The 10,000-nt window shown below is 42.3% G+C and overlaps 2 protein-coding genes across 2 annotated transcripts in view; one reads left to right on the forward strand and one right to left on the reverse strand.

The window, feature by feature from the left end:
• LOC307267727 (vasoactive intestinal polypeptide receptor 2-like) overlaps positions 1-5,295 on the forward strand; it is a gene marked incomplete at both ends in the record, with an annotated part of 30,444 nt that extends 25,149 nt beyond the window's left edge. The window contains 6 exons of the mRNA XM_080050109.1: positions 44-104; positions 1,840-1,909; positions 2,678-2,769; positions 3,725-3,863; positions 4,749-4,790; positions 5,122-5,295. Coding sequence (XP_079906235.1) covers positions 44-104; positions 1,840-1,909; positions 2,678-2,769; positions 3,725-3,863; positions 4,749-4,790; positions 5,122-5,295 — 578 coding nt within the window. The remainder of the gene's footprint in view (positions 1-43; positions 105-1,839; positions 1,910-2,677; positions 2,770-3,724; positions 3,864-4,748; positions 4,791-5,121) is intronic.
• Positions 5,296-8,509: 3,214 nt separating this feature from the next.
• Positions 8,510-10,000, reverse strand: part of ccl34b.4 (chemokine (C-C motif) ligand 34b, duplicate 4) — a 2,919-nt gene continuing 1,428 nt past the window's right edge. Inside the window, exons 2-4 of the mRNA XM_080050636.1 lie at positions 9,387-9,516; positions 9,205-9,263; positions 8,510-8,965 (exon numbers count right to left, since the gene is read on the reverse strand). Of these exons, the coding sequence (XP_079906762.1) occupies positions 8,940-8,965; positions 9,205-9,263; positions 9,387-9,516 (215 nt within the window). The 3' untranslated portion in view covers positions 8,510-8,939. The remainder of the gene's footprint in view (positions 8,966-9,204; positions 9,264-9,386; positions 9,517-10,000) is intronic.

Genomic DNA, 10,000 nt, shown 5'->3' on the forward strand with positions numbered 1-10,000 from the left:
CTCTCTCCCTCTCTCTCCCTCTCTCTCTCTCTCTCTCCTACAGGAATCCCTTTCGTCTTCATGGTAGCGTGGATCGCATGTCGTATTAACCTGGAGGACACACGGTGAGTGAAAGCTGCAAAGTGTTTGAGAAACATTTTAATAATAGTGGCCTCTAGTGGCCTGTACCAGCACTGCAGCCAGAACAGGTCACCAAGTCAACATGCACCTTTATTTTATTTTTTTAAGATATTTTTTGGGCATTTTTATGCTTTATTGATAGTGCAGAGAGACAGAGTTGAAATGGGGCAGAGAGGGGAGTAACATGCAGAGAACGACCGCGGGCTGGAATCGAACCCGGGTCTGCTGCTGGCCGAGGCCCATGGGGGGGGGGGACGCCCTACCAACTGAGCTAAGGGCGCCCCAACATGCACTTTTTCTTGGTTATTCAACATTATAGTGCAGTATGCTACCAGTCATACCTTGAGAGACATTGTTATAAGTGCCTTTTATTTATTCTACTGTGTGTGTGTGTGTGTGTGTGTTGTCTATTTTTTGTATTACATGCTTTAAACCTGAAAATATGGCATAATATGGGATTTGTAAAGGCTCAGTGTGTATAATTTTGGCATTTTTCAAAATAAACTTACAAAGAAATTAAATATTATATTCATAGGTATTTTTTAAAGGTGCAGTGTGTAATATGACATCATCAAGAAAGTTCTACAAAGTTCTAGAATGCAACACTCCCTGGGTAACCCCAACCCTTTAGAATAATAACAGAAGCTACAGTGGCCTTCAAGGACAAGAACAATTCTAAATTTTAAACAATGCACCTGATGACATTCCAACTATGACACTTCCAAAATGGCGGTGACAAGGCCTTGGTCCAAATCAGGCCCCCAGGACGCTGCCTTCTCCGAGCAGCCAGCATGGACAGGTGGCCACGCCTGGTATTACACGCATTAGACTGTCTGTGACGGGTCCGTAAATCAAAATGGAGATCATAGAGGTCCAGCCCAGGTCCAGCCCCATTCATTCCCAATACAATTTCGTCAAACAAGAATGTATCTCCGCTAAATTTTTTCTGGATATCGATCAAAGGCTCATACTTTTCTTTAGACCATGTACTAATAGAATGGAAGTTTTCGCTTTTCAAAACGCCACCGAAAGCGTTTTATAGCCGTTTTATTTTCAGTTTTAGCCGTTAGGCGTGTAGCCGCTAAAAGGAGCCGTAGTGAAACAACCGTTGCTTTGGCCGGCCCGGCCTCCGATGGCGGAAGGAATCTTCGTTTATCACTATATTACTTTACAACGACGGGGTGTAATTTAAAGATTACATATAGAGAATCATCGGGGATTAGTAACTTATACTTCCATGGTCGATAAACAATGCAACTGTGCTCGTCCCGCTTAGCTTAATGCACAGACATATTATAACGTTACACTGAGTAACGTCATGCTTTAGGGGCGTGCCAAGCTCACGTGAAGCAGAAAGTCACTTCCTTGTGGCTTCCCTGCGCCAATGAGCAGCTTTCATAGGAATGAATGGGCGCCATGTTTCAATACGGTGTCCATTTCTTTATATGTCCATGGTCCAAATATGGAGAAATATGGACATATATCAGACCCTTTCTAAGGGAAAAAAATAATAATTCAAAAAAAGAAATTCAGCTATTATGCACTAAATTAAACGTACTTGTGGATATTATAATTACTTTCTACAAAATCTGCTAGGAAATAAAACCCAAAATTCTACACACTGCAGGTTTTAATTAGTGTATAATCTTGTAGCAGCAACTCTGTTTTTCAAGTGCCCAAAAAACTGAAAAATTCACTGAAATATTTTCTTATTTTCAGGTGTTGGGAGATGAATGAAAACCCCGTCCCAAACCGACTCATCAACTGGCCCATCATGGCATCGGTCATCGTGAGTTCGCCACCAAAATGTTCCCATAAGATGTTTTTAAATTACTTTTCTCATGTATTTTAAGATTTATTATTTTATGGATGTCATTTTCAGCATGTTTTTAAGAACTAAATGTCTCGTGAATCGGACAATTAACAACATATGAACGAATCCTTCTGTAATAACCTTCAGAATAGTGCTGAGAATGATCATGGAAAGTTTAGTTGATGTAAGTGCTTTAGAAGTTGAGATTTTTGATTCAGAGTATTGAAAAAAAAAAAAAAAGTACTTTGAGATAATGGCCGTTAAAGATGGTTGTATAGGAGAAATATACAGACGCAAACAGACGAGGTTTAGTCAAATAAACACCTGAATGTACATGTTGGACCTTTTGATTTATACTAGTATGAAAGAAGACATGTTATGGAAGATAAATAGATAGATAGATAGATAGATAGATAGATAGATAGATAGATAGATAGATAGATAGATAGATAGATAGATAGATAGATAGATAGATAGATAGATAGATAGATAGATAGATAGATAGATATATAGATAGATAGATAGATAGATGGATGGATGGATGGATGGATGGATGGATGGATGGATGGATGGATGGATGGATGGATGGATGGATAGATAGATAGATACATAGATAGATATATAGATAGATAGATAGATAGATAGATAGATAGATAGATAGATAGATAGATAGATAGATAGATAGATAGATAAAATAGATCAATTTACATATTTCTTTTGGTCTGTTTTGTGTATTTCTACCAGGTCAACTTCATAATGTTTATCAGTATCATTCGTATCCTGGTGCAAAAGCTTCGCTGCACTGACGTCGGGGGCAACGGACAAACGCATTACAGGTAACGCTCTGTAAATACATTACTGATCTGCTGATACGTTATGAACCGTCCAGAGCCCTTAGGTCGTCTGGGACAGGTCTACTTACAGTCCCCAGAGTTAGGACTAAACGAGGAGAAGCAGCTTTTAGTTTTTATGCACCAAATATCTGGAACAAACTCCCAGAAAACTTGAGGTCTGCTGCAACTCTCAGTTCTTTTAAATCAAGTCTGAAGACTTTTCTGTTTCCATTTTAACCTGTACTTTTTATTTTATTTAAATGTTTTACTTCTTTTCATTCGCTTTTAAATGTCTTCTAATGTGTTTTATGTATTCTAATCTTGCCCCTGTAAAGCACTTTGAGTGGCCTTGTGTCTGAATTGTGCTATAGAAATAAACTTGCCTTGCTCTCTGAACACAAGGACTAATTTAAACGTGCTCTGAGGATCTTTTCAGTGTGTGTTAATTCTAGTGCCCCCCTTTGGACAAAAGCGGTAGTGTTTTTACCACGCCAGCTGTTGTTCCTGGGTGAGCGTATACCCATGACAAAGGCATTAAGAAAAACTATATAAAAATAGCATTCTTTGCACTGATGGTCTCGTTTGCTGCTACATGTCATTTATGATCATCAGAGGAAAATGTAGACTGATTCAGAAATATTTAAAAGTTCCTCGTAGCACCTTTAGTCAGTAACAATCTGTGTGTGTGTGTGTGTGTGTGTGTGTGTGTGTGTGTGTTGTGCGTGCCTGTTTGCGGGCATGTGTGTGTGTGTGTGTGTGTGTGTGTGTGTGTGTGTGTGTGTGTGTGTGTGTGTGTGTGGTGTGCGTGCCTGTTTGCGGGCATGTGTGTGTGTCTGCGTGCCTGTGTCTGTGTTCCTGTGTGTGTGTGTGTGTGTGTGTGTGCCTGTGTCTGTGTGCCTGTGTTCCTGTGTGTGTGTGTGTGTGTGTGTGTGTGTGTGTATGTGTGTGTTCTCTGCAGACGTCTGGCTAAGTCGACCCTGCTGCTCATTCCTCTGTTTGGTATAAACTACGTGGTGTTTGTCTATCTGATGGACCCGGCCGACAAGAACATGAAACACGTCAAGATATTCTTTGAGCTGGGACTGGGCTCCTTCCAGGTAACACACACACACACACACACACACGCACGCACGCACGCACACACACACACACACACACACACACACAGACACGCACGCACGCACGCACACACATACACACTCACACACACACAAATGCACACGCACGCACGCACTCACACACACGCACGCACACACACACAAATGCACACACACGCACGCACACACACACACACACACACGCGCACACACACACACACACACACACACACACACACACACACACACACACACACACACACACCACACAGGTATCACCGAATTTACATATTTATTCAAACATTCCTGAACATAATCGTTACACAAAATATAATATTTTTAATGTAAGTTATCAACTGGCAAAGTTCCATGATAATATCTATCTATAAGTTTACATTTATAACCTGCTCACCTACAGTGTCCCGTCTTAAGCCTGATTTATACTTGTGCGGCTTTGCGCCTCTGCGTTCTCTGCTGGGTAGCACGGACACCGAACGTTCTCATGAACCGTTGGTAGTAGTTTCGCCCATGTGGCAGATTGCACGCTGCACTTTTGATGTAAATCGGCGAAATCCGTTACTAAACAAATGAAAAACTGGAAGATTTTGAGTTTGATGATAATGAGGAAGAGCTCCTGTGCTGTTGAAATCCCTCCTTGTTGCTTTGATGCCCAACCAAACCTCTGCGGCGTCTGCGGCATCTGGCGCGTAGTCACAATTTTCAGTTGGTATGCGACGCGGCTCTGCGGGGGTCTGAGGCCACCGCACAGGATCTCTGCGGCTCCGCGGAGGCTCTGCGCACGCGGTACCGCACAAGTATTAATCAGGCTTTACAATCTTTCTGTTTGCAGAACTATGAGATGCGTAATCACTATATGTGTTTCAGGGTCTGGTGGTTGCCGTGCTGTATTGTTTCCTCAACAGCGAGGTAAGGGAACACACATTATTCTCTCCCTGAGATTTCTTAAATTTTTTTTTAATCCCGGTAAAGGGTTTTTACTGGGAGTTTTTTCTCAGCCGAGCTAAGGGTGTAAGGGCAGGGTGTCATATTGTATCATATATCATATTGTATGAAATGTAAAGCCCACTGAGACAAATGTATTTGTGATTTTGGGCTATACAAATAAAACTGATTTGATTCTCCTGTATTGTTCAAAACATTAATTTTAGAATTTTTTAAAGATTTAATAAAAAAATCCCTGCCACTCTTCTTCTCTGGTGTATTAAAGCTGCTCTTCTTCTTCTCTGGTGTATTAAAGGTGCAGGGTGAGCTGAAGCGGACCTGGAGGAGTCTGTCACTCAAACGTTACGTCAGACGCGACTGCAGACCAACTGCCATGTCACTCAGTCGCCACGGAGACGGGAACTCACATCACCATCCCAGGAACTCAAGAGCCCAGTCCATACTGCAGACTGAAACCACTGTGCTCTGACCATAGTGTGTGTGTGTGTGTGTGTGCGTGTGCGTGTGTGTGTGTGTGTGTGTGTGTGTGTGTGTGCGCGCGTGTGTGCGTGTGTGTGTGTGTGTGTGTTTGTGTGTGTGTTTGTGTGTGTGTTTGTGTCAGCCTGGTCCTACCAGACCATCGTACTTCATTTCATTTGTACAGAAGGTCTGGAATCGCTCAATTGACAAAACGTTAACTCACTTGAAGGCGGGTGTCTGTTGAAGTTTAAAACTATTGGATCTGCCCAGTGCCACTTTGGATCTGCCAACCAATCGCATAACGTTTGGTCGTGCGCCGGCTTCTGACTACAACTGAAACTGACGCACAACCTCAACGTCATTGTTCTCAGCCACTCCCTCTGTTCGCTGATTGGACTGGCAGAAATCTGTCCGGAGAAAACCTAAGAATATACCGCAGACCCAGACTGACTACTGAAGGGAAATGAAAATTGAGCAGAAGTATGAAAGCGGGCGGTGCCAGGCTAGCTGACCAAAGGCTGGCTCTGGAATTATTTTTTATTTTTTTTGTGGCATTTTTCAAGCTTTATTTGATAGTGCGGAGAGACAGAGATGAAATGGGGCAGAGAGGGGAATGACATGCAGAGAACGACCCGGGCTGGATTCTAACCCGGGTCTGCTGTGAAGAGGACTGAGACTCTATGGGGGGGAGGAGGGAAGGCTCTAACCACTACACCACAAGCACCCCTCTACCCCCCACCCTCCTAAAGACTTTTAATATCCCTTTTTTTCAACATTTCTGCAACTCCAAACACACATGAAACAGATGCAGAAAAGAGAGACGCCTAATTCACCTTATTCATTTATAATTCTTCCTTTTATATCATTCAACGTTATGCAAAACAAACAAGTTACAAAAGATCCGTCCACAATACTTGACGTGAGAATTTTGAACATTTGAGTTTCCATGACTTTGTAATTGTTACAGTGCGTATTGGGAACCACTGTCCCAAACAGAATATGGTAAATGGTAAATGGACTTGATTTATATAGCGCTTTTCTAGCCGATTTTCTCAGCCCCAAAGCGCTTTACATATCTTACCACATTCACCCATTCATACACACACTCACTCATACACCGATGGCAGTAGCTGCCATGCAAGGCGCTCTCTGAACCATCGGGAGCAATTTGGGGTTCAGTGTCTTGCCCAGGGACACTTCGACATGTGGCGGGTAGGCGGGGAATCGAACCTCCGACCCTGCACTCCAGAGGCAATCTTCCTACCCACTTCGCCACTGCCGCCCGTATATAATATAACATTTATGAATTACCCACATGTTACTGTAACTCATATAAACATTGATATTTTTTGTATGAATGTGGTTCTCTCATTTTGTATAAGTGTATTTGCATTGGACCCAACTCTGGGTTCACTGTTATTTTAAGAAGCTACACACTATAGCTTTATAATCATAGCTGCCATGTACAAAGGAGGATGTTCTGTATTTGATGTCTTTTTATACTATTATTGTTGGTTGATGAACGTGAGGTCGAGGGAGATTTATAAGCTCTTAAACACAAATGTTAAATAGTTACTTTTTATGTTCTGTGATGTACTTAATGTTTAAAGCTTTTTACTATAACGACTGAGTTTTGAGTTTGTTTTTACACACACACACACACACACACACACACACACACACACACACACACACACACACACACACAGACAGATACAGAGTAGATAGACAGACAGACAGACAGACAGACAGACAGACAGACAGACAGACAGATAGATAGATAGATAGATAGATAGACAGATTTGTGTGTGTGTTTAGATCATAATGGCTTAAACTGTGAACACGTTTCAGTTCTCACCTGTTGTTTAGCCTATATTTCTATTGGCAAAGACTAAACTGTGTGTGTGTGTGTGTGTGTGTGTGTGTGTGTGTGTGTGTGTGTGTGTGTGTGTGTGTGTGTGTGTGTGTGTGTGTGTGCGTGTGTGTGTGTGTTTAACTGCACTTGACAGTTCACTCTGACCCCACAGACTGTAGGCCCATATGACCCGTGATGTCACAATGATGTCAGAGGTCAACCAGGAAGTGAGAGCGTTTATAAACAGAAGTAAACAAACTCCAGCGTCAAACAAATACACGTGTCGAGACTTTATTGACTTTTCTTGGTCGCGGTTGTGTTTACTTTGGAGCGTGAAGCTTTTCAGCAGCTTGGAGATAAGCGAGCGTTTCAGAGGCAGTGACAGCGTGTGTGTGTGTGTGTGTGAGTGTGTGTGTGTGTGTGTGTGTGTGTGTGTGTGTGTGTGAGTGAGAGAGAGTGTGTGTGTGTGTGTGTGTGAGTGTGTGTGTGTGTGTGTGTGTGTGTGTGTGTGTGTGTGTGTGTGTGTGTGTGTGTGTGTGTGTGTGTGTGTGTGTGTGTGTGTGTGTGTGTGTGTGTGTGTGTGTGTGTGTGTGAGTGTGTTTGTGTGTGAGGGGGGCGGCATATGTCCAAACAGCTTTATAAAGGGTTCATGTTAAAAATGATGGGGGTTAAAATGTCACATACTTTTATACAGGTTAAGTTCAAATTATTTCCTTTTACAGGCGATTTCACCCAACGTGTTGCCAGGTAACACCAACGTTCGATAGGCTAACTGATGGTTTCGGTCTTTGGTGAGAAGAAAACATTGAGACTCGGATTATAGTTTAAGTTAGTTTAATTATAGAAAAAAAAAAGCAAATAGCTACACAGTTACTCACACAGAAAAAGTAAGAACACGTGTTTTTATCTGTGTGTGTGTGTGCGTGCGTGTGTGTGTGTGTGTGTGTGTGTGTGTGTGTGTGTGTGTGTGTGTGTGTGTGTGTGTGTGTGTGTGTGTGTGTGTGTGTGTGTGTGTGCGCGTGTGTGCAACTCCTAACCTCTCTATGGATGATGAGCAGAACACGCCGAGTCTTTACAGGTACGTAAACAGTAAAACAAAATAACAGTGGACAGTGACACGGCAGTGCAGAAGAGTAGGCTAATTATTAAAGCTAGAGTGCGTAACTTTTTAATATAAATGAATGTCGGTTACTTTCAAGCCATGGCCAAATTAGTTGACACAAAGTTGATTAAGCCTATTACCAGCTCCACAAAACTCTCTCTGTATTTCTCAGTATGGCAGCGTTTACAAACTGGTGTCCCCCCCGCCCCCCGACTCTGACATTGGAGCTCAGAAAAATCCCAAGAAGAGCCCAAGAAATGTTTAAGTTGTTGATTCTACTGCTAAGAAAAAACCTGGATGTAGCTTACAGCAGAAGGTATAACATCCATGTGCCATCACTGAAGGCTTTACCTCATGTAGATGCACCGACAGAGCAAAAGTAAGTAGCACAGAATTTACGCACTATAGCTTTAGAATCAAAGCTGCCATGTACAAAGGAGGTTGTTCTGTATTTTCTGTATTTTTTCATACACATGTTGAGTGTATTAATGTTGGTTTTATGTACGTGAGGTCGAGGGAGATTTATAAGCTCAGAATTCCTCAATGGGGCCTCAACAGAAGTTACTCACTATAGCTTTAACCTAATGCATTGTTTCTAATCAGACTATATGAGTGTAAAATACGTGTCTCAGCGTGTGTGTGGCTGGTGCAGGGGGTTTCAACAGGAAAAGGTTTTGCTTAGACGAGCGGCGACTCTTCACACCTTTGTCATAGCGGACGTGACTAGAGAGAGAGAGAGAGAGAGAAAAAAGAGCATTAGTGTGTGTGTGTCTGTGTGTGTGTATGCAAGCATGCGTGCGTGTGTGTGTGTGTGTCTTTGTGTGTGTGTGTGTGTGTGTGTGTGTGCGTGCATCTGTGTGTGTGTGTGTGTGTATGCGTGCATCTGTGTGTGTGTGTGTGTGTGTGTGTGTGTGTGTGTGTGTGCATGTTTGTTACTGTGTGTGTGTGTGTGTGTGTCTTACGATTTTTGGCCCACTCAGCATTGGGATCAACACAGACCATGCCATCTCTGGTTTTGAATCTGGAGGGAAAAAAGAAAGCGATGGAAAGTGAGTGAGTGAGTGAGTGACAGACAGACAGACAGACAGACAGACAGACAGACAGACAGACAGACAGACAGACAGACAGACATGTATTAACTTACATGATAGCCTTGACACAGGGATGTTTGGCCGGCTGTGCGGTGTATCTGTCTCCAGTCACGTCTGTACTGATATCAGTTCCGCTGACCCTAACACAGCACGGAGGGACGTAGCCTTTGGACGGGTGGCGGTCTGAAAACACAGAATTATAAATATGTATATTAAACCTGCAGCGTGTAGAATTTTGGGTTTTATTTCCTAGCAGATTTTGTAGAAAGTAATTATAATATCCATAAGCACATTTAATTTAGTGCATAATAGCTGAACATTTATTTTTTATTTTTATTATTTTTCCCCTTAGAAAGGGTCTCATATATGTCCATATTTCTGCATATTTTGGATCAAGGCCTAGTGCCGCCATCTTGAAAGTGTCATAGTTGGAATGTCATCAGGTGCATCGTTAAAAATTTAGAATTGTTCTTGTCCTTGAAGGCCACTGTAGCTTCTGTTATTATTCTAAAGGGTTGGGGTTACCCAGGGAGCGTTGCATTCTAGAACTTTGTAGAACTTTCTTGATGATGTCATATTACACACTGCACCTTTAATGCAACAAACTGCAATGGGAGAATGATACAAACGAAAGCTTAATGCATAATCTAGACTAAGTCAAAATCAT

Source organism: Ammodytes marinus (assembly GCF_949987685.1).
Source record: "Ammodytes marinus genome assembly, chromosome: 21".
In the NCBI taxonomy this organism is placed as follows: domain Eukaryota; kingdom Metazoa; phylum Chordata; class Actinopteri; order Uranoscopiformes; family Ammodytidae; genus Ammodytes; species Ammodytes marinus.